This window comes from Rhinatrema bivittatum, chromosome 1 (assembly GCF_901001135.1).
Source record: "Rhinatrema bivittatum chromosome 1, aRhiBiv1.1, whole genome shotgun sequence".
Classification (NCBI taxonomy): domain Eukaryota; kingdom Metazoa; phylum Chordata; class Amphibia; order Gymnophiona; family Rhinatrematidae; genus Rhinatrema; species Rhinatrema bivittatum.
In genome coordinates this window covers 489,339,744-489,364,087 of record NC_042615.1, presented here as the reverse complement: position 1 = coordinate 489,364,087, position 24,344 = coordinate 489,339,744, and the positions used below count along the sequence as shown (strand labels likewise).

The 24,344-nt window shown below is 43.2% G+C and overlaps 1 protein-coding gene across 2 annotated transcripts in view; it reads left to right on the top strand.

The window, feature by feature from the left end:
- The first annotated feature begins 1,010 nt into the window (after positions 1-1,010).
- The window catches only part of LOC115095175 (selenide, water dikinase 2), a 35,550-nt gene continuing 12,216 nt past the window's right edge, over positions 1,011-24,344 (top strand). The window contains exons 1-8 of one of the 2 annotated variants that reach the window (XM_029608513.1): positions 1,011-1,156; positions 1,276-1,556; positions 7,462-7,565; positions 8,422-8,529; positions 14,579-14,733; positions 15,665-15,755; positions 16,949-17,048; positions 22,887-23,099. In XM_029608513.1, the coding sequence (XP_029464373.1) occupies positions 1,529-1,556; positions 7,462-7,565; positions 8,422-8,529; positions 14,579-14,733; positions 15,665-15,755; positions 16,949-17,048; positions 22,887-23,099 (799 nt within the window). In that variant the 5' untranslated portion in view covers positions 1,011-1,156; positions 1,276-1,528. Of the gene's footprint in view, positions 1,557-7,461; positions 7,566-8,421; positions 8,530-14,578; positions 14,734-15,664; positions 15,756-16,948; positions 17,049-22,886; positions 23,100-24,344 lie in introns of both variants that reach the window. The other variant, XM_029608505.1, reaches the window with a different exon arrangement.

The following is a 24,344-nucleotide window of genomic DNA, read 5'->3' as shown; positions in this document are numbered from 1 at the left end:
CATTAATGCTAAAATCAGAGAGAGTGGTAGTAAACTACATTAAATTGAAATGAAGGGCCTGGTTTACTAAGCTTCACCCCCTCCCCAACACAGAATGGGAAAACAACTTTAGTAAATCAGGCCCTAGAGGAGCTACAGTACAGGGTGGGAGGAGGGAGAATATCCTCACTGCTCATTTCCACCTAAAACGGTGCATTCGACTGAATGCACTTCATTGTATCGGCATGAAAGAGTCAGAAAAAGTATCCTCCTTTTCCCTCTGTGATTGGAAATGTCCTATCTGGCCGTTCCTGATAAATTGGGGGCCTCTGATTTTAAGAAATGATTACTTCAAACTTCTATTTGTAGTAATCAATTCTCAAAAATTACTACAAATTTCCAATCACAGAGCAAAGAAGAGAATGTTTCTGACATTTTCAGGCCGATGCAATAAAATGTGTTCAGTGGAATGTGGTTTAACTGCAATTGGACCCACATTTTATGGCGCTAAAGCTTATTACGAACGCAGTAAGAAGTTTTAGGTGCACTGAAACTAGAGTCCTGCTTCGCGCACTCCCATCGAAATCCTATGCAAATGAGGACATCAAGAGATACTCCCCTATGCAGAGCAAATGAACTGCTTGCGTTCTATGGTACCATCCAAATATTTGGTAATCTTAAGCACAGGACGATTTACAGAAGGCAGAAATAAAAAAAAAATGCGGCAGTTACGTAACCCAGAGTTACAAGCGATCGCTGTGCCCTTTGAACGCAAAAGTGTAACCTGGACGAGCTCCAAGGCTTTTGCAAGTCTCGGAATAAGTTTTGGCATCCCCCAGTTCTGCCCCGCCTCCTCCGCGCGCCCGAGGACAGGAGGCGGCTCCTCTTCCTGTAACGGGATTGGTTGATTAGTAGCAGGTCACGTTGCTACCTCCTCGCTAGCCTATTGGCTACACCATACCAGTCCCGTCCTTGACGAGGGACCCTCGGCAATCTCTTTGGCCGAGTGCTTCGTCTTCCTGCCCCCCCTCCCCACAAACGCAGCTCTGATTGGTTGGTTTCTCCGCTCGCGTGCTTCCTTTCGGTAGTGGCGGTTTGTCAGTGGGCCGGAAGTGGTGCTTCCTCCTTCCTTCCTTTCCCGTCTCGCTGGGTTGGATTGGAATATCCGCGGCGCGCGGTGAGCTGAAGAGCCGTTCGCTGCTTCCTGCTGGGACTGTTTTGTGTGCTTGGGCCGCGCGCCCTGGTTGTGGCTGGGGGGGTGGGGCGGAGTCTCACGTGGGTCTTTCTTCTCGCCAGGTTCGAGAGAGAGAGAGTGAGTGAAGGACAGAAGATGGCGGAGAGCTCAACCCCTGGCGGCTACCGGCCCTTTGACCCGGAGACGTTTGGCCTGGACAAGAGCTTTCGGCTCACATCTTTCTCCGAGCTGAAGGGCTGAGGCTGTAAAGTCCCGCAGGAGACGCTGCTCAAGCTCCTGGCGGGACTGCAGCCGGCGCGGTCTGGGGAAGGCGATGTCCCCGGTGGCGCCGCAGAAACTGATGGAGGCCACTTTATGCCGGGGATCGTGACCCCGACGCTGGGTGAGTGGTCCCCGGACACATCTTTGTCTGGAGGTTTGAATGTTGTTAGGGGAGGAGAGGGAGAAAGCTGCGCCGGAGACGCTTCTGCACAGCGCTGTGTATGCCTGGTGGCGCTATGTAAATGATTACCGATCGTGAGCCTGTGCTCTCTCTCTCTGGCTTTCAGGTACAGAAGCTGCTATTACGAAATGTGCCCCTCATCTCTTTCCCTGGTCTGCTTTTGCTTCCGCTTCCATAACTGAATCGCTCCACTACTGTCCTGCTCTTCTCTCTTTCTTGATCTTTCACTAATCATTTAGCAGCTTCTGTTCAGCCGGTTTATCACTTATTTGTAGCCAGAGCTTAATTTGTAGACCAAAAGAAAGTGGAACTGGGGAGCGCGGGTTGGCAAAGTAGAATCTGGAGAACGGGGCCAGGGAGTGACAGATGAGGGGGAAGGCCAGTGCTAAAACACTCCCACATACACATGCGCGAACATCCAGTAGCAGCAGAAGCAGTGGGACTAACAGGTATTATCTCTTCAACCTTTGCCATCTTTCGTCCATTGCCTCCTCAGTTGTGATAGTTTTTGGTGGGGCGCAATTTCCTAACAAAGCCCAAATGGTCCTCTCTTAATATCACAAATGCCAACAATCAGAGGACATTCAATTTTTTTCTCATGTACACAAATGTTCGGTATGACTAAATAGGTTATCCCATATATTGTTGATAACCTTATTTAGTCATACTGAACATTTGTGTGCATGAAAGAATTTTGTGTCCTCTGCTGGCATTTGTGATAGGAAATTGCACAAAAATCTAAGCATCTCCAACGCACTCTGCTGTACTTATCTTTGGGGCATCTGTGCCACCACAGTCTACTCCAGTTCCACATGGAGCTGGAACTGATTTACACTACCAGCTCTGCTCCATTTCTGTGGGGGAGCCAGAATTGATTTATACAGCTGACTCTACTATGCCGCCGCCTCAAGTCCTGAAAAAAAGGGGGCAGTACGTCTTTCTGGGTTGTTACATCAGAAATTAATCCTTGGATAACATTAGCTAGCTGTTAGGATCAAGTAGCCTATCCTCCAACTGAGATTAGCTGATATGTTTGTTTAAGATTTTATTCTGTTCCTCCACTTGCCTGAAACTAAAATCTAGTATTTAAAACTAAATCTTTGTCCATGTTAACTCTGGTCTGAATTTTGTGTATAATTCTATTTTTTATGTTGCTTGTGGGATGGAAAGGTGGGGTGATTATGAATAGAACTGATTTGTGGACCTCCTGAGTTCTAGGTTGATAGGGGACCAGGAATTTTGCTAAATATGAGGTGCTCCATTGAAGGGCTTTAAAGGTGAGGCAGCTACCTTGTTCTTGTAAGAAAGGTGAAATAAAATTTCTTCTTTCCAAAAATTACTTTTGCTTGAGTTTTCTGGACTATTTGAAGCCTATGAAGTAAATGAGATGAAATGCCATAATAAAGGTAATTACAGTGGTCTAGTCAGCTTAATACTAGGGAATACATGAGAGTTTTGCATGCACTTCCTCAACTGTATGCAACATCTCATGAATATTCATTGTGGATATCCTGAAAACCAGACCTGGAGTTTGCCACCCCTGTAGATGACATGTTGGAAGGAGGCATTGCTTACAATTTTCATTCTCTTAACCCAGTATCTAGGTGATTGCCCAGTACTGAATTGTTATTGCATTGTAAAAAAGGATATGTGTAGCTGTATTTTTGGATTTGATGAATAGATAAAATCACAGGAAAAGATGTGGTTGGGGGATGGCACTTGTTTGCATGTTAATTAGTTTCTAGTCTCCCATAGTTGGAGATAGTTACTATAGATGGGAGGTATGACAGAAAGAGGAAGTAGAAGAAGGTATGGAGAAGAGACAGACCATGGACGCTTAAGACTGCAAGCTGCAAGAGGAAAGAAAAGGAGACTCAGGGTTAAATTAATGATGATAAAACGCAATCTACTACCAAGGGCTGCCGCCCCAGAACCTTAGATATGTGTCCTCATGGCCACGAGGCATGCTGCAATAGTGAGAGGAAGGAACCTCACCCAAATGCCAGCCGCGACACCCTTGCATTGGTGTGGGGATCGGGATAGGATTGGTGCAAAATAACAGCCCTCTGACCGCATGTCCATTCTGGGCACCCACCTCAGGACAAAATGGCCCACAATTGCACCTGTTCCCCTTCCGCTGCAGCAGCAAAGCCAGCGGTAAAAGAAAAGGGAGGACATCACTGCTCAACTCCAGTAGTTGGGAAAAGATGAAAAGGAGCCAGAGAAGGGAAGGCATGCCACTTCCCAAACAGATGAGCCTCCTATTTGGGTTCAACAGAAGCAACAAAGCCTGCACCTGTGAAAATGAAGCAGAAACAGAGGAACTGGCACGGGGCTGGGTGCAGGAGTCCCCAGTCACCCTGCACAAAACTCTGCTTGGCACAGCAAAGGGGAATCCCCAGCTCACCCACACCTGGCCGAGGGAATGCAGGCAGATGCCACATGAGGTCAAAGGTCCTCTTGAAAAAAGGTAGGCCGTAAAGAGGGGAAGGAGGGAGAGAAGGCTGAAGCTTACAAAAAAATCATTAAAAGGCCAGAGGGCGGGCTGCCTCCCCTCCCCTGCCACCTTTCTTGCTTCGGAGGCAGAGCACCTCCCCAGTTGTGGCCTCCTTACCTTGGCTTGGGTGGGTTGGCTTCTATAATATTGGGTGGGTGCTGAGGTTTTTGGGCGACTGGTTGAGAAAAAGTAACAGTTATTCGGATATTAAATTGAAATAACTTTTAGTAACCCTATATGACTTGAGGTATCTACTTCACGCTAAACAGACAATTGCCAGAAGCCATTGCGACTAATCCTTAAGTGAGAGCTATGGGCCGTTTCAAAGTTTACCCGTCAATTATGTTGCTATCATGGGAGGTATCTTTGTGGCTATCAATAAGGGGAAAGCCAGAGTTCCCTCCTGAGGATCGAAGTAAGACTTTCGGAGTATAAAGTGAGGGGAAAATAGATACTGTGCAATACTTTAGACAGCAAGTTTGAAAATCTATTCCTTTGAACATTTGTCAGCTGAAGTTGAGACGTACAAATAAGGATGTTGTCATATATACAATTGACAAGTTACATTTCAATCAGTTACTGCATAATAATCAGGGTATTATTTCTAGGGGTTTTTCAGAAGCTCCTACACATATTCCAAAGAAATAATTATACATTTATCTACTTGTTCATAATTATTTATGCTCAGTAACAGGCCGATACAGTAAGGGCGGGTAAGAAAAAGTACGGCAGTGCTGGGCACCCGCTCGTTAGCCGCGCGCACAGTTCGGATCACATACCGCTCGATACAGTATTTAAATGGCATGCAAATGCAAGCCACATCCATGAAGAGCAATTCATTTTACTGTATAGAGCGCTATACAGCGCCTATACAGTATCCTGGGTGCGCTGGTACCTGTCATTTCAAATCTCATTTGAAATGACAGGTACCAGGAAGTGGATGGTTCTCCTACGCTCAGGCATCGGGGATTGCCAGTCCTCTCTCTCTTCACCCCCCACCTCCCGAAGCAAGGCGCAGGGCGAAAATCGACTTGACATGTTATTAAAAGCAAATAGAAATTGTAACAAAAGTAAACTTACTGCATGCTTCCAGCAGCCCCAGTCCTCACTCCCCTCCTCCCGAGGCGCCCACTGCGGCAGGAGGGGAGAGAGGACTGGGGCTGCTGGAAGCATGCAGTAAGTTTACTTTTGTTACAATTTCTATTTGCTTTTAATAACATGTCAAGTCGATTTTCGCCTTGCTTCGGGAGGGGGGGAGAGAGGACTGGCAATCCCCGATGCCCGAGCATAGGAGAACCAGGCCACACCATGTTACTCGCTTGCTCCAAACCACCCACTTATTTGACCGGAGCCTTCCTATTGCTGTCACATCCCTCTAACGCCAGGGTAGGCGGTAAATTAGCGGGTTAAAAAGGCGATAATCGGGCCGCATGTTACTGTATGGGAAGGAATAGCTAATCCGATCGTTTACATCTCATATACATGCCGCAGGCAGAAAGGGAAACGCGTCGATTTAATGAAGCGGTAAAGATTGGTAAAAACGGATAGTGAATCGCGGGTTAGACTTACGCGGCCAAATTGTGGGTAAAAAGCGGGTTAGAAACAGGGTAACCGCGGCCGCGCTTTACTGTATTGGCCTGTAAGCAAATACACCCCTGTGCACTACTGGAGGCATGGAGTGGGGATCTGAGCTCTTCATTATAAGGAGGTAATCTATATGATGGGCTAGCATGGATATATAGGTCGATAATATTTTAGTTCTCGTATAGAGTTGTAATTTCTTCTCAACATGCCTGATAAATGGGTATAAGTGCAAACTCCTCATGCTTAAAATGCTCAGTGGCCACGGCTACCTTATACATTGTATATGGGAATGTGCTCCAATCCAAAACATTTGTTGAGAGGTGCTCCATCAACTATCAGATGTTCGAATACGTCTGTGACTTTATTATCCTCTTTTTGTATTCTATCAAACTTGAAAGCCAAAAGTGCTCTAAATATGATCTTGGATGGCAAAGAAGTGCATACTTACTAAATGGTTATCCAATGAGGTGCCCTCCATAACATTTTGGATAGCGGAATTGACTGAGTTATTGCATTTGGACTATGAAACATGGACACGGAAATCTAAATCATCTGCTTACAACATTTGTGGGGAGCATTTATTAAGAGTCTGCCAGCAAACCTTCAGCCCAAGTTTCTTGAGCTTCGGTTGGTGCATTAAGACGTGCCTAAAGAGGAAGATATACCTTGTATATGGTGAATGGCTATGTGCTAAAAAGCAGTCTGGACGATGAGATGGTTATCTGGATGAAATCTGGTTGGCGGGGGAAAGGAGAACTTGGTGTAATACATTATATACTTTTGTTGGGTCTCTTATGCAGTTCAGAATTATTTCTCATTTGTGTTCACATGTTTCTTGCTACAGATATTGCATAAGTTCCAAGTATGCATATATGCAGATACATGTATTTAAGGTGATATTCTTGATAAATGTATTGCAATGAAAACTGTTCAATAAAAATATATGCAAAAAAATCATAATTTTAGTCATTGACCTTAGTTTATTTGTATAGTTTTGTTATACTGTTTTAAAGTTTAGATTATTGTTTCATTGTGCTAATCAATTATGTATTGTAAACATTTTTATTGTACATTGCCTTGACTTTTTGCTCAGGTGATTTATCAAATGTAACAAACTAAATATACTTCATACATATTCATTGTGAACATCCTGAAAACCAGATCTGTTTCTGGCATTCCAGGACTGGACTGACTTACCCTTGGGTCTACAACTTCAACCACCTTTAGCTCAAACTTAGATTTGTAAGAGTATTGTAACTTTGAAACATCTGAATAATTGTTCATTCAGTAAAAGTGAGATGAGAATGGGAAGTATATGCCTTTTGTATGGTAGAAACATAGAAAAGTTTCACTTGGTACTTTTAGGCAATCTTTCTTATAAGTTGTGAAAGAGAATAATATAACTTTGTTCGTGCTTTTGGTGCTATCCTTGTATAAATGTTAATAATCCCATGTTTGGCAAGTCAAACGAAATGCATTTCTGGCAAAGCAAATGTGTTTTGGGGGTCCTACAAAATCCCATCAGCTGCCCCTATTCTCACAAAGCACCACCAGGACAAATACATCCACAACTTTCAGTGGATAGTGCTGCTGTATTGAGATTACAGGTAAGGAGTATGTCAGCCAGTTCAGCAGTGTGATTGGCTGCTCACCCCTTACTAGATTCTCATATGCCCAGCAATGAGTTCCCAGGTAGAAACGGAGCATTGGTGACTTTCTCTTATATTTGCACTTTTTTTTGACGCATATGTTTTTGATGTTCAGGGATTGGCATGGACTCTTGTGTAATTCCACTGCGCCATGGTGGCCTTTCTCTTGTGCAGACCACAGATTTCTTTTACCCCTCTGTAGAAGACCCTTACATGATGGTAAGCTGTTTTACATTGTACCAGTTACAAAAAGTTTTGTAGACGACGTGGCAATTTTTCAAAAACTGGCAGAAAGTTGCAGCTGAAGTCTGCTGCTCTAGGAGTGAATTTTCAAAGGGGTTTTGCAGATCAGTAGCATGTATGCGTGTACATGCTAATTTATAAATGTTGAGTATCATGTATTTTCCAATATGCATGTACATTTTACTGGGAGGGGGGAAAAAGCGGCAGGCTAGGGGTGTCCCAAGGCAGATATGTGTGATTAGTTGTAATTTTGTAAGAGATGTACCCACACAAATTACTGTACTTATTCATATGCTTTTACGCCTGCTGATTGACTCGCACAAATGAAATGGGCTGGTCAGTTGTCTGCAGTTTTTGGGTAGGACGTGCTAGAGGGTCTCGGTGAACTGGTTGGAGTATTGGCAAACTGAATTCAAGTACATGCGCAAATATTTTCAAAACGGTATATGCGCAGTACTTAAAAAAAAAAAAATGCCTCTGTATAAACTAGGGTTATATATACCTCATTATTTTTTATGCATCTAAAATATACACATGTATGTTCGTAAAATAGGTAGCTACAGCAAGCATTTTCCTGCATTGGAAATATTTGCTCATACTTTCAGAGAAGAATGGTATGGTATTTTATAAAGTATGCAGCTCTAACCACACGGTTTATAAAATGCTAGTATTGAATTTCGTGCGTCCATTTGGGCATGTAAGTACTGTTCCATGGATGGCTTTGAAAGTTTGGCTCCAAATGAGGAGGATGCAGTCTGTGCCTTTGTATACTGAGAGAACACAATTTGTCCAGCATCTGTATTATATTATGTGCCATGTTTTCCTCTCCTAGGGCCGCATTGCCTGTGCAAATGTGTTGAGTGATCTTTATGCAATGGGCATTACCGAATGTGACAACATGCTGATGTTGCTGAGTGTCAGTCAGAAGATGAACGAGGAGGTAAGATGTAACTCGTAATCCTGTACCCTGCACTTGGGTCCAGTATTCCTCTTTGTATGTACCGTATTTGCCGGCATATAAGACGCACCCCCCTTTTGTCTACACATTAAGCAAAGAAAACACGTGGGTGGATCGGTGTAAAACAGGTTTTATTGAAGCTTGCCCAACTCTGGCCGAGTTTCGCTCAAAGAGCTGCCTCAGGGGCTTACAAGCAGCTAGATTAGGCTTGAATCATCACAGAGTTGACATATGACGAAGTCAGAGGATAACACAGCAGATTCCTCTAAAGTAATGTGCAAATCTAATGAACGCTCAGCATGTATAATTGCATTTTGTTAGAGGCGAACACCTCTCTTGACTGCAAGGAGAGGGGCTTTGCGGGAGACTACCACTCGTGCAATTTGGAAAAAGAGATGACAGAGCGACATTTAAGTATTTAACTATATAAGGTCTCCCTTTGCTCCTCTTTATTTCATCCCCCATGCCGCTATTACTAATTTTGTTGTTTTGGGAGTTTATAGAACCTATAGGTATGTGGGGGAAAGAGTTCATTTTATAAGCCTCTTTGCTGTTTTGATTTTATTTATTTACTTATTTAGAACTTTTCTATACCGACTTTCCAATAACAGAATTACTGATCAATTCGGTTTACATTCTGAACAATAACAGTGACAAGTAAATGTCTTACAAAGAACAGGTAGAAATAACTTGGAAATAAATATATGGGGTTAATAACATAATAGTACATGAAACGGAGCCTAATGTAGGCAGAGGTAGTAAATCATAGGCGTAGGGCTGGGTATTGATTTTGGACTGCCAAGGAGTTGAAGTTGGTTTGAAAAATTCTTTGGGGGGTTCAAAGAAGTTCTAGAGCTGATCTGAATAGTTCAGAGAAGTTCAAATAGTTCAAAGAGGTTCTGGAGCTGATCTGAGTAGTTCTTGAAGGTTGTTTCTTTGGGGAGTTCAAAGAAGTTCTAGAGCTGACCTGAATAGTTCTCTTGTGTGTAGTTTAAGAAATACAATAAAGGGGTCCTTGGCAGGGATAATTCGGCAGGTTGATGTTATGGAAAAGCTTGGTTGAAGAGCCCAGTCTTAAATCTTTTTTTGAAAATGATGGGGCATTGCACTGATTTGAGTTCTGACGGGAGGGTGTTCCAGAGTTTGGGACCAGCTTTGGAGAATGCTCTTTTACTTAACGCTGATTTCATCGGTGGAACCTGGAGGTTGTTTCTGTAGGCTTGTCTCACTGGTCTGGTAGAGGTGTGGAGTTGGAGGGGGATTTTGAGCTCGAGTGGGGCCAAGTTATGTAGTGCTTTGTGTATTGATGAGAGCACTTTGAAGAGTATTCTGAATTTGACGGGCAGCCAGTGAAGGCTTTTTAAAATGGGAGAGATGTGGTCTCTTTTGTTGGTTTTGGTTAGGATCCTTGCCGAAGCGTTTTGCAACATCTGTAATGGTTTTATGGCGTTTGCGGGGAGGCCCAGTAGAAGAGAGTTGCAGTAATCTATTTTTGTGAGAATGATTGCTTGTAGAACCAATCGGAAATCTTGAAAATGGAGGAATGGTCTAAGTCTTTTTAAGACTTGTAGTTTGAAGAATCCATCCTTTACAATATTATTGATGAGAGCTCTGTAATCCATTCGATTATCAAGTATAACTCCAAGATTTTCAGTGAAGGGGTGGTCTACATATCTTAAGATTTTTTTTTTTTTAAATACACACAAGGTGGTTCCGAACCGCTCGGCTTAAGTACTAGCCGATGACTGAAATGACGGCACTAGTGCCATTACATTTAGTATACCACCCTTACTAGTTGGGTGTGGCGTCAGATCACAGTATTCACATGACTCCTTTCCCCTATATGTTACGGGGAGCATATTTGTTGTACAGGTGCTTATGGGGAGGATAATTTGGGAAGGGGGTTTCAGTCATCAGTGTGTTTATTCTGTATATTAATCATAAGGTACCCAGTCTTTGTATACTTATGTCTTTGCAGATTGACAACCTTGTTGTTTTACAGCTCCATAACAGCATGCAGCACACCACAATATTACCAGATAAAGTCTCCATTAAGGAGATTCTGCCCAAACAGGGGGGCTAGCTGGGGGCCCCACTGATTTACAGCAACACAAAGCCTGAACCTGTGCATCTGCCCATAGCCGTTGAGTATGGATAAAATACAATTTATTTCCTTGCATGTCAACGGGTTGGGATCTTCAATAAAAAGGAGAAAAGTATTGCAACAGCTAAGGCGAAGTGGGGCCTCCATAGCTTGCCTTCAAGAAACACGTTTATCAGTGGTGGGACTTGCTACTCCTCGGCGGCCAAGGATAAGAAGGCTGGGGTGACCATCCCAGTGCACAAAAAATAAATTTTAAAATACTTTAGGTCTCGCCTGATCGAGAAGGCCGGTATATTTTCATTAAGGGACTACTAAATGAAAGGGAACTCTCTATTTGTAACATTTTATGCGCCCAGCGAATACTCCCATACCTTTTACTCCCAGCTCTTTAACTTATTATTGAACATCTGAAGATGATCTCCAGTAAAATAGTATCCTTGAAGGAGGAGATTTGTGAAGTATTTAAACAGTTTTACAACTCCTTATGTACCAACAACACACAGGGAGGGACGAGGGCGGAAGAGGAGTTTTTTTTAAAGACTTGCCGCTACCAAAACTCAACTATCCTTTCTGAATCACCCTCTTCAGACGTTTGAAATCCAAGTTAACTCTGAGAGTAAATCAAGAAAATCACCGGGACCCGACGGGTTATCGTATGATTTTTACAAAATACTAAAATTTCATATAAACACCGTTATGACGGATTTTTTTCACTAGTGCCCAAATATTGGGTTCCTTCCCACCTGGGTTCAACACAGCGCACATAACCATTTTAGCTAAACCTGGAAAAGACCCTCAAAGCCCTTCATCTTACCGACCCATCTCATTGCTAAACTTCGACTGCAAAATCTTAGCCAGAGCCCTGGCAAACAGAATTGGTTCTATTTTAGCTAGGCTTATCTCTAACCATCAGGTTTTGTTAAGGGCAGGGCAGCAAGTTCACATATAATTACATTACTCATAGCCATGCGGACCTGCCAAAATAGCCAGACCCCGACATTAGCCATAGGCTTTGACTCAGAAAAGGCTTTTGATAGTCTTTTGGCTCTATCTATTTTCTGTCCTGTGAAGATTTGGCTTTCAGGGGGATATCCGGACATACATCGCCCTGCTTTACCAAAACCCACTTTCTTACATCATTTCCAACGGCTGCAAATCGAACCCAGTAAATATAGGGAGAGGGGTTAGACAAGGATGCCCATTATCTCCCCTACTATACATCTTATCTATATACCCGCTAATACGGAAAATAGTCCTCCCCATAGACATAATTGGCTTTTCCCAAGAACCAACTTCATTCAAAGTTGCAGCCTTTGCAGACGATATTTTGATTTTCCTGACACCCTCCCCCCCCCCCCCCCCCCCCCCCCCGTTGGCTCTACAACATGCCTTTGGCAAGTTTGCAGGTTTAAAAATAAACCATAAGTCAGAAGTGCTAGATGTATTTGGCAGCCTCTAATAGCAGTGGCCAGGTGCGTTTCCGTTAAAATGGGTATCTGGGGCCATGAAATACCTGGGAATCCAAATACCGGCCGCCTTAGACCCGCTATACTCCATAAACATCTCTCCACTTATAGAAAGCACATCCAAGGCCTTGTCAAATTGGGGGCACCTACCTTTTGTCTCTATGGGGTAAAATACACCTATACCAAATGATAGTCCCCAAATGGCTCTACATACTCCAAATGGTCCCATTTTGGATCTCTAAAAGATCATAAGGTGCTTGGCAAACTCCTCAAATTATTTTTCTGGAGGGGCAAGAGAGCCAGTCTTCCACTGCAGGTACTTTCTAGACCCCTTGTGCAAGGAGGTCTTGGTTGCCTTGGTTGCCTGAATTTAAGGCAGTACAACTTAGCCTATATGCTGCATTGGATAAGAGCGACTCATCTGATTTCCTGCCATACACTCACCTTACACACTGGCATGGGATTCCCTCCCTTAATTATATAAACCAGTCTTTATCACAGGAAATCCTGACTAGTTTAAAAACCCACTTATTAATAGGAGCCTGTAGAAAAGCATGGTCTTTTGTGTGCAAGCAGGTAGGTTACCCCTCCACCTTCTCCCCTCTTTTACAGCTTAGCAGCAATCCATTATTTCCCCCCGGTTTAGAGAAATCTGATTCCTGGAGGTCGAAGGGGCTGATATATTTCTACAAGAGGCATATGAAATACCTAAACATTTGTTAGAATGTACTATAGTACACTTTTACTTACATTAAATATGTGCCTACATGTAAACCGTTGTGATGGTATATAACTTAGCGACAGTATAGAAAAGATTTTAAATAAAATAAATAAATAAATTGTATGCTTAATTGCAAATGAGACACTTCATTGAACAAGAGTAACACAATTCGAGAATCGCCTTCGACTCTTACTCCAGAGGATAGTTTTGGACTCATCAAAAAGAGGCCAAAAACGTTCAATTTCATCATTTCGTAGAGCCCTACTAGACGCAAGCCAAGAAGAGGGGATACACACTATTTACAAGAGGTGGAAAGACTGGCCAGACTTTCACCTCTCTCCTTCTGAATTCAAGAAATGTTTTTCCGAAACTGTCCATTTCAAAAAACATTATCCTAAGCGAAACGCACTTTAAATTTTTATGGCATTATTACTGGACTCCTTTCAAAGCGCATAAGGCACATCAAGCCCCTTCGGATAAATGTTTAAAGCAGGGGTCGGGAACCCATGGCTCGCGAGCCAGCTATGGCTCTTTTGAGGGCTGCATCTGGCTCGCAGACAAGTGTCGCCACACTTTCCAGTCCCCCGCTGACCCAGCTGCTCCCTGGTCCTCCTCCACCCGGGCTTAAAATGCTGTCAGCCCGGGCGGAACGTGGCAGGACAGCTGGAGTCAGCGGCACTGGCATGGTCTCTTAAAATATGTGGTGTTTATGGCTCTCTCAGCCAAAAAGGTTCCTGACCCCTGGTTTAAAGTGTAGTAACTCCCTGGGGGACTATGTCCATATGTTCTGGACCTGCCCCTAAAAACAAACAATTTTGGAACCAGGCGGGAAACTTTGCAACTATGATATTGGGATATACTCTTTAAATAGACCCAAACATATGGCTTTTTGGGACTCGGCCTTCCCTTGAATCTGCAATAGAGGTGGACAGCGTGCTCCTGGTTAAGAAAATGGGGCCCCTAGGCAAGAAATCGATATTAATAAACTGGATACATATCTCCCCTTCATTCGAATTATGGAATCAACAGCTGATCAAATTGTTTACCCACTAATTTCTTTCTGCCAAAACAAGTTCTCCTAAACGTTAACATGCAATGCTAAAAGTCTCTGGAGGCCGTTTTACAACTAGTTGTCCCCCTCGATCAAAGATACATTGAGCACAACACGGCAACATAAATAAGGGCTTTCCCCTGTCATCACTGGTGGTGCTTGGAGGCTGTGGAGAGAGACCAGATAAGACCCTTGTGGAGGCTGGTAATGGGCTCTTGCTGCATTGGAAGAGCGTTCTCTAGTTTGAGACTTTGGTATCTTCTCGATTTCACATAAATACAGAATGTGCATTATGGAATGTGGGTAAAGGGAGCTGTCACTCCTTGTGACCTTGGGCAAGTCACTTTACCCTCCATTGCCTCAGGTACAAAAACTTAGATTGTGAGCCCTCTGGGGATAGGGAAATACCTACAGTACCTGAATGTAAACCGGTGTGATGTCTCGATTGAGATGAATGTCGGTATATAAAAATAATAAATAAATAAATAAATAAAATAAAGGGAGGTGAATCTCTGAAGCAGGGAGACAAAGGTTTTCCACTCTGTGAAGAAATTTGTATATCTGTTTAAATCCCGGATGGGCACACCTATTGTATTTGTTTATTGTAACTGGTATTTGCCTTCAATGTTCAATATGTATCTGCTGTAAGTGAGAGAGAGAAACAAATATTTCTCCTTTACTCTTTTCAGGAGCGGGAGAAGATTATGCCCCTAATGATTAAAGGATTTCGGGATGCAGCAGAGGAGGGTGGGACCTCTGTCACTGGAGGGCAGACTGTCATTAACCCCTGGATCATAATTGGAGGAGTTGCTACTGTCGTTTGTCAACCAAACGAGTTCATCATGTACGTTAATATATTATTCTTTGCATGATAAAACAAAACAAATGGAAATTCAGTGCATGTTTAGTTTGTGTCCCCTCATCTCCTTTATTCCTGCTTCTACAGGGCTTCTCTGCCTTCTGCAGACTTCCTCTTCATTCTCTGGGGTTGGCAGGGCCTGTTCTCCCACTGCCTGACTCTCTTCTATTATTTTTGGACCTCCACAGGACTCCATTCTTTGCAATTGGATTATTCCGGCATTGCATGTCATTTTATCCACAAGGGGATTCATCCTGCAAGTGGCTGCTGATTTTTAGCCTAGGTTCCCTTATAAAATCACTGTGTCGGTCTCCTGCCCCCATAACTTTAGAATCCTTCATCCAGTTTCTCTTAAATTTGTGCCACAAATAGAGCAGTGATTCTGGCTCATACTTTTCATGTGCCCTAGATACCCAGGGATTTAGAATCCCTTTTTCTTTCCCATGGGCAGGAACCCAACTTTATAGCAAGCAATAATTCATATTAAAGTGAAATTAGCATCTGACGCAATCCAAAATTACTGGCTGGTGCGATGGCAGCAGCAGCATTAGATGCTGAGGATTGGTTTTCACATTTTGGTAAGCCAAAAGTAAAAATGTCCTTTTCCTTTGACAAGATTATTAGAAGAGACCTGCGATAAAATAGGGCCTCTGCCTGAAGGGAAATAATTCAGTTCAGGTCCAAGCACATTATGAGGTCATGGAGCATCTTTAAAGCTGTCCTGCCAATGATTGGTGCCTGTAGTCACCAGCTGACTCTTTTGCCTAACTTCCTGTAGGAAAAACGTATCTGTAATGGCTACTCATGTGTAATTTACACAGAAATTTGCATAAAAAAGATTGTGATAACCATGTGCAAATTTCTATACCAAAGAAGGAACTCAGATGACATAAAATGTTCATGCATCTCCTTCTAGGCCTGACAGTGCTGTTCCTGGAGACGTACTGGTACTAACGAAACCTTTAGGTACACAGGTTGCTGTGAATGCGCACCAGTGGCTGGATAATGTAAGCTCTCATTCCTTGTAATCCAAAGATTTACAGTGCTCTGTCGTGCACCGTATGGTGAGGAGTGAATAGTCTGGGCTCTGTAAGGATGTGGCAGCCTAGGCAATTTTCTAGTCTCTGTTCTGCTTGGTAAGGATGGAGATTTGGGAGATGCTCAGTCCCTGCCACAATTATCCTTTGTAATGGAGAGGAGTTTGAGTCCTGCTAAGATGTAGTAGGGGGGAAAACTAGTCTACGATTTCTGCCAGCATGTGGAAAGGGGGTGATTATCATAACACTAGTTTCTGAGACCCCAGTAGGAAGCATGTCCTCTCTTCCTCCTCTGATAAAGGGCTGACCCTTTCATTAGGCCAGGGATAAGCAACTCCAGCCCTGGAGTGTCACAAACAAGTTTGGTTTTCAGGATATCCGTAATGAATATGCATGAGGTGTATTTGCATATGGTGGAGGCAATGCATGCAAATATACTTCATGCGTATTCAATGCGGATATCCTGAAAACCAGGCCTAAGCAATTGCCTACAGCGACAAATTCCTGTCTGCATAAGACCCAGGACTGCTAGAGGAAGCCATCCCACCAGTGACAAAAACAGGAAGAGGCTAGAGCTGCTACATGGGGTGGGGGGGGGGGGAGAGAGAGAAAGAGAAGGGGGTACCTGGGTGGCGGGGATGGGGGCAAGGAGGGTGGATAGAATGTGCTGGTGCAGTGGTGAATGAATGCTGATGGGGTGAGCAGATTGTGTGCGCTGGCACTGTGGAAAGAGAGCAAAAAGAATGGGTTTGATAGTATGTTGGGTGTGGAGAGGAGAGAGGAAAATGCTTTGAGAGTGGGAGAAGGAGAGATGCTGGATAGGGGGCTAAAGACAGGAGCTATTGGGCAGAGGGTGAAGGAAGAGATTGAGGAAGATGCTATGCCAGTTAGTGCTACTAAAGAAGGGAGCGCTAAGCTGGAGCTTCCACTAGCAGGGAGGTTGGGAGACAAGAAAACCAGTGATTCACCTAGAGCAACTAATACCATTGCACTGTCCCTGCTCTGGGAAATTAGGTACTGTTGCCTGTACTATACAATAGCTGAGATACAAGAATTATCTGGTTAGCAAAATTGAAGCCGTTTTTTGTGTATGTATTTATTTTTTTGGAGGGGCAGCTCATTATTTCTATGTAGGCATCCATTCCATTGTTTTTCTTCTGCAGCCAGAGAAGTGGAATAAAATCAAGCTGGTGGTATCGCGAGAGGATGTGGAGCTGGCTTACCAGGAAGCCATGTTTAGTATGGCCACACTGAATAGGACAGGTGAGACGCTGGTAGTGTACTGAGCTGTATCTGTTTTAGAAAAACACTGTGTCCATGATGTAAACTGCTTATTGCTTGTAATAGTAGCTGTTAGTGGGATAGCACACCTTGGATTCCAAAACAATTAGACTTTTTTTTTTTTTTGCTCCTATGAATAATGCTGTTCAAGGTAGAACTTTTCATACATTTACATGTCCCCTGCAGCAGTTGTACATTCTCTTCTCTCACAGAAGAGGGAATTTGTGGCCTTTTAGAACTTTCACCTTGGGAAAGCTGTGACCTTCCTTGCAGTTAACAGCGTGCGGGGGAGGCAGGGGGAAGAGACCTCGAACCTCCCTATGTGGGGACCTGGATGGAGTCACAGCTGGGGAATCTCACACATTGTTAGGGAAGTGATGCTAGAAGCTCCTTCAGTCGGATCCCTCTATGATCTGGCCCTGGCTAGTTCAGGATGGGGTTAGTGTTTACAGCTGTGCTTCTCAGGTGTTCCCACCGCAGAGCAATGGCCATTGCAGTCTCAACCTTGTTAAGTTTTTACTCCTGGGGGAATTCTGCGCACAAAAACTTTAAATATTGGTCAAAATAACACTATTTACATGACAGTCTTTAAGTAATTACATTTTAAATTAGTACAGAAAAAAGTTATTACTTAGATGCAGAATTTTAAATATTTTGAGCAGAATTTCCCTAGAAATTCACTGTAAGTGTCCCTTCCACTCGCTCCTCCTACTCCCCTGGCCACTTTGCCCTCTCAGGCCCCAACTCCTCCACCTGCCAGTAACTCTCCCCTCCACCTCTAGGCTCACCCCCTTCCACTCTATTGCCAGTCCCAGAGTTTGACCCCATTCTCAGTACTGCCCCTCACACAGGCTCCCTCTGTCCTTCCCTCTCTCTAATACACATGCACACACCCTCATACAGGCTCCCTCACTCTGAAACCCACACTCAAGCATCCTCACACCCCCTCCCCTCTCTCACACACACATTCTCTCTCACCAGCATGCAGCGAATGGAGCGTGTCCTGCAGCACACGCGGGACGCGCTCCCTTTGCAGCATGCCGCAGTAGCGCAGAATTCCCCCAGGACTAAGTTTTACCCTCTCTGAAAGAACAGTCTTTTGGACTAGTCCTGAAGATTTATGGACCAGGGGTGCTTATCAGAAGCCCAACATTCTCACTTCTCCCTCCACTACCAGTCCCATCCAGAGCTGTTTTGGAAGCTATAAGCAGTCTGCTTCGGCAGTTCTCTTCCTTGGGGAAGGTAGCCCAGAATAATGGGTTCGGCTGTGGCAGACTCCTCCTTTTTGCAGGCTGTTCTTGGCATGTGCTCTCATGGTGCCTCTTGGAGTCCTTTGTTAGGGTGTTCAGATGCCACTCAGAGGACGTCTCTGTCCCTTGTAGGCTTTGGGGGTGATGGTATTAGGGCCAATTCGGTCAGCCACAGGTTTTGGGGTCCTGTCTCTCCCTTGAAAAGAGTTCAAGGAGAGACTGGTTTAGTACTATTTATTTTACATCTCCTAGAAAAGGCTGCAAGTTCTCCTATTCTTGGGGGGGGTCTTCTCTTCTTAGGCATTATCTTTGTGGACCCCTTTATCTTCTCCATTCATGGCATGTTGGGGCCTGCTCCAAATTCTGTGCAGATCTTGTGCTCCCCAGGAGTACTATATGTATAAGGTCAGCACGTAGCTTGCTTTGGAAGTAAGATAATGGACACAGCACTGCTTTAAAGAAATTACAGGCTTGTGGGCTGTTAGGTAGCCCTCTTGCTCTTCCCCCTCCACTCCTTTTACGAGATGCACCCTGGAATACTTTGCAGCCCACTACCCTCCCTTCGCTTAATTTGAAGAATGCAAGCTTCAGGGTCAGATGCACACAAAATGGAGATATTGCTTAATTAAGATTAAGAACACCACTTACTTAAAGCCAGCTAGCAGACTTGAGTTAAATCTTGATGTTGGCTGCATCAGTCAAGTGCAGCACAAGTCGTTTTGCAAAAGTTGAAAGCTGGCATATACCCAGATTAGTTTTGGTAAAACTAATCTATTAAGTAGGTTATAGACATAATATGAATTGCACACTGTATTTACAGGCCCTTTATAGTGCTTTAATAATAGGTTTCTATCTGAATTATATGATTGCTTTCGTTTATACTAATGCAAATATTTTGATTGTAGAGTATATTAAGTTTAGAGAATGTTAAGTAGTAGTCACATAGTAACATATAGGGAATATGGGCAAAACTTGAGGAGTTAGAACAAAGGAAATTATTCAGAGATTGCGCCAGCTAAGGACATAATAAACTGTTTCGAGGTGGGGATAGGCAGGAGTGCAGACGAGAGCTGAACTGAGAGAAAAATCTCCAATATTGTTATCTGTGTGTTTATTTGTTCCTAAGTATTCACCTACAAGCGTTTGGCTTGTTCATTTATTATACAGAAAAATATAGCTTTTCATACTTTTCATGTAAGGTGTAATTGTTTTCTTAGTTGTGTGTGTGATCTAGACTGCAAGGCAAATACCTCATTCCTAAACCCATTACAAGTGCAATAGTGGGAAAACAGAAATATCATCCTTCATAAAACATCAAATAATAAAATAGTGAAATCATACCAATAAAAAAAGTGAAGCTGCTTACCTGTAACAGATGTTCTGTATGAATAGCAGAACGATTCAGCCACACAAGCGGCTGATGTCATCTGATGGCAACCCCCGATGTGGAAACATGTTCCTTCATAAATCTAACAGACTGCATGCATGGGAATTCCTTACCTCTGCTGGGGAGGTGAGTGGGATTGTGCGGCTGATTTGTTCTGTTGTCCACAAAACACTTGTTTACAAGTAAGCCACTTTACTTTCTCTGTGGACAAGCAGGGACTCCAAAGCTAAGGGTTGCCTACTTTTAAGTTTTGAAGGACTGCCTGGCCAAAATTGCTATCATTGCGTGAATCTTGGTCCAAGCAGTAGGGTTTAGTTAAAGTGCGAATGGAAGACCAAATAGCAACCTTAGAGATTTCTTAAAAGTAGGCTTGACTTTTATATGAGCCACAGAAGTAATTACCTTTTATGTGGTGTGCTCTCACCTTCTGTGAAAATGGAAGTCCTGCTTTGGCGAAGCACTATGAAATACACTGAGATAACCAAGGCAAAAATGTCTGCTTTTTAACTGGATACCCTTTTGTATTGACATAAGAGCCGATGAATCGAGCTTTACAGACGCTGGTCCACCAATCCCACTGTAAATATGTTTTGAATTTGTATATGTTTTGAATTGTACTTTATTTTGCTAATCATGTTTTGAATTGCATTCCACTGGTTCTCTGTAAGTTTCAGTTTCAACCTTGTTCCAATGTATCCACCCCTGAGGCGACAGTTCAGTTCTCTGTAAACCGGTGCGATATGTAGTCTATACAGGAACATCGGTATATAAAAATGAAAAATAAATAATTGGCTTAATTGAAACTGGAAAAACTACCTTGGGCACAAATTTTGGGTGAGTTCTCAAATGAAGTTTATTTTGAAAGATTTCAGGCTATGGTGGATAGATCACACATTTGAAGCTCGCTTACTCGGCATGCCGACAATATTGCTATAAGGAACAGAAGTTTCCAAGTTAGCCATTTTATTTCGGTAGTCGCCGAGGGTTTAAATGGAGGTCTCATTAGCTGAGAGAACCATGTTAATTAGTTCTAATTGGAGACTTCATATGGAACAAGCCCTTTATAAATTTTGGATACTATTGGAAGGTGTGATTATTGGCAAGTTTTCTGGAGGATTGTGGTATGCAGCAATTGCACTGAAATGATCCTAAGTTTTAAATTCTGAATTGGAAAGATGTAGAAGATATTGAAGTAATGACATTGAACAGGTAAGACTATTTTCATTGATAGAGTAGCACCAAAAAGAGAATCTTTTCCATTTTTAAAAATATCTGGTAGTGAGTTTCTTAGCTGCCAAATTAACTCATTTCACGTTAGAAGAAAATGGTAAGGCCCTTACTATTTTGCTCTCTATATCCATGTTGTGAGGGCCAGAGACTGAAGGTTTGAATGAAGAAGAGAACCCTGGAATTGAGTCTAGCCCTAGGAAGACTTGAAGGTGAATGGGCGGAGCTACCGCTAATCTTCTTAGCCATGGCAATCATATTTGTCAAGGCTGGAAAGGGGCTATGAGGATTTTTCCACAGAATATTTTTTAATTTGAGTACGGTCTTTGCGATTAGAGAAATTGGTGGAAAAGCATTCACGAGAGCTTTTGTTCCATTCAATGAGGAATGTTCCCTGTCCATAAGTGTTGGTGACTAGCCTCTTAGAGCAGTGAAGGGAAAGTTTGTGATTGTGTGGGAATGCAAACAGGTCTATGAGAGGAATCCCTCGCATCTGAAAGGCTTTATAGAACAGTGTGATGAATAGACCACTTGTGAGGTTGAAGTCTGTGACTGAGGTAAGTCTGCTAAAGCATTGTTCTTGCCTGAGAGATAAATGACCGACCAAAGTGATGTTTGTCTGTACTGCCTAATTCCATATCTTGACTGCCTCTGAATAACTTTGCAGAGCCATATCCCCTTGTTTATGTAAAACATGGCTACTTGATTGTCTGAATTTGTATTACTGAGTGTTTTTTCTGGGTTTCAAATACTTGAAGAGCATTGTAGATTGCTCTGAGCTCCAAAAGACCTGAGACCAAATGTAATTTAGATGTGCACATCAACCATGTACTCCATGGTTGTTGCATGTTGAATTTTCAGCAGGTAAAATGAAAGGCCACAAAGATTTGCTGGTCTTGTCCAAAGGGTAAGGTTCGTATGAGATCCTGCAAGACTTCTTCGAGATAATGGATGGAAGTGCTGTTTCCATGTGCAATTTTTGCCAGCAGTGTTGTAGCTGCCATGTATCCTAAAGTTTATGTAAAGAATCTGGTTGTCACCATCGAGTGACCTGAAATAGTCTGATCAGGTTGTGCATTCTTTGGCTTGATGAGAGAACCTTTCCCAGGCTGGCGGCTGTCTGGGTGCCTATAAATTCCAGGCAGCGAGTAGGTGAGATTTCTCAAGGCTGAATATTAATCCTAGTAGCTTTAGGGTTGTGTTTTTTTTTTAACAAAAGAGCACATTCTGGGATTGAGAGTAAGAGCTGTTGGTTTAAATAAGGAAATATTGGAAATTTTTTTTTTCATGAGATAGTCTGCTATTACACTTTTAAAAGAGTTATGCGCATAATATACCCTTTTAAACCCCTCCTGCGTGCACCGAGCCTGCGTCTGCGCGTAAATCTTAAAATCCGGTCCTTTGGGGATAATTTTCAAAAGCATTTACACATGTAAAAGCATATATTGTAGCAATTTTCAAAACCTCACTTACACGCATAAACCCTTTTGAAATTACCCCCTTTGGAAAAACCCAGTGTGCCACTGCTAGACTGAAAGACAAAATTCAATATTGAAAATGCTGATTCCAAGAACAGATCAAAGAAATGTCATATGTAATTTGTGAGCAGGAATATGAGGTAAGCATCTTTCAGATATATTGTTGTAAGCCAGTCGTCCTTTTCTAGATGAATGAGAATATAGTACCCAAGGAATTCATTTTTTTAACTTTTTCTCACGAGTATTGGATGTAGTCCTTCCTGTTTTCTTGGAAATGTGGAATTGTCTAGAATTAAAATTCTGCCTCCCGGTGTAATTGAGACACATACTATATTGCTCAAGCTTATAGCAAGGATTTTATAGAACTCTGCATATGTACTCCAGATATTTGGGTTTCTTCTGGTAACTGGTGAATTTACACTCATAGTCATGGCTGCGTTTCTGTGGGCAGCCATAACATCTTGACTTCTTCTTGCAGCCGCAAGCCTCATGCACACCTTCAATGCTCATGCTGCCACAGATGTCACCGGCTTTGGCATACTTGGGCATGCACAGAATCTAGCAAAGCAACAACAATGCGATGTCTCCTTTGTCATCCATAACCTACCCATTATTGCTAAGATGGCTGCCATCACGAAAGCTTGTGGGAATCGCTTTGGGCTTCTCCAGGGAACATCGGCTGAAACCTCTGGTAAGTGTGCATGCTGCTAGATACATTTAGGCTTTTTGGCAAAGTCTTCTGACTCAATCACTGCTTTCCTGATGGACTAAGGGGACATTTTACCTGTCTTCCATGTATCAGATTTTCATTCACCACCAAGTGTTGATTTAAGCTTTAGTTACATCTTGAAGCATTACAGAAAGTAAAGCTTGTTCCCTATACGTACCCAGATCAGTCCAGACTCCTGGGTTTTGCCTCCCTTCCAGCAGATGGAGATAGTTTTGACACTGCTACTTAACCACATGTGCCACCTGCAGTTCCTCAACATTTCTCTGTCTCCAGCAGATGGTAGCTGGGTGCAAAACCTGCAGTTCTGCAGCTGGGAGGTTTTGTTTTTTTGAGCCTTACTCCCGGGGGGGCGGAGTTTGCATCCTGGTGAGTTGTTGCCTCAATTGGACAGGGAAGAAGCTGGAGGTTGGTGACTCTGGTGGTCCACATCCGTCCCCTTCATGAGACCGCTCAGGCGGCTGCAGGCTCCAGATATGCTGTGGTCTGAGGTCTCTTTTGGTTTTGGTTTTTTTTTTTGTTATAGACTTTGTGCCTCAGTTTGGGAGTGTGAGTAAAGTTTTTGAGTCATTGTGCTCTGCTAAAGGTGTTCGCCCTCTTAGGTCATCAGTCTGATGTTTTGTCCTTCCTGCAAAAAGGATTTGCTAAAGGCTTGTGTCTCAACTCGTTCAAATGGCAGGTTTAGGTTGTCTTCCTGGGAGGATAGATGGGTCATTTATTTCTGCACATCCGGATGTTATTCGGTTGCTTAGGGCGACTAAGAATTTGCGTCCTCTGCTTCGGCAGGTTTGTCCATCCTGGAATCTTAATCTTGTCCTCAGGGGTTTATGTGAGGCTCCTTTTTGAACCACCTCAGAGAGTGACATTGAAGGACTTGACGCTAAAGGTTGTTTTTCTTGTGGCCATATATTTGGCTAGGAGGATTTCTGAGTTGCAGGCTCTGTCGTGTTGGGATCCATTTCTTGAGATTTCGAATTTGGGGGTCTCATCGAGGACAGTACCTTCCTTTTTGCCGAAAGTGGTTTCAGTGTTTCACATGAACAAGACAGTGGAGCTCCCAACCTTTTCTATGGTGGACGAGTCTATGGGTGTAAGAAGAGCGTTGTTAAGGTATCTCAAGGTAACAAATGACTTCAGGAGATCAGATCACCTTTTTTTGTTCTGTGGAGCGGCCCAAAGAGGGGCCTTCAGGCTTCTAAGGCTACTATT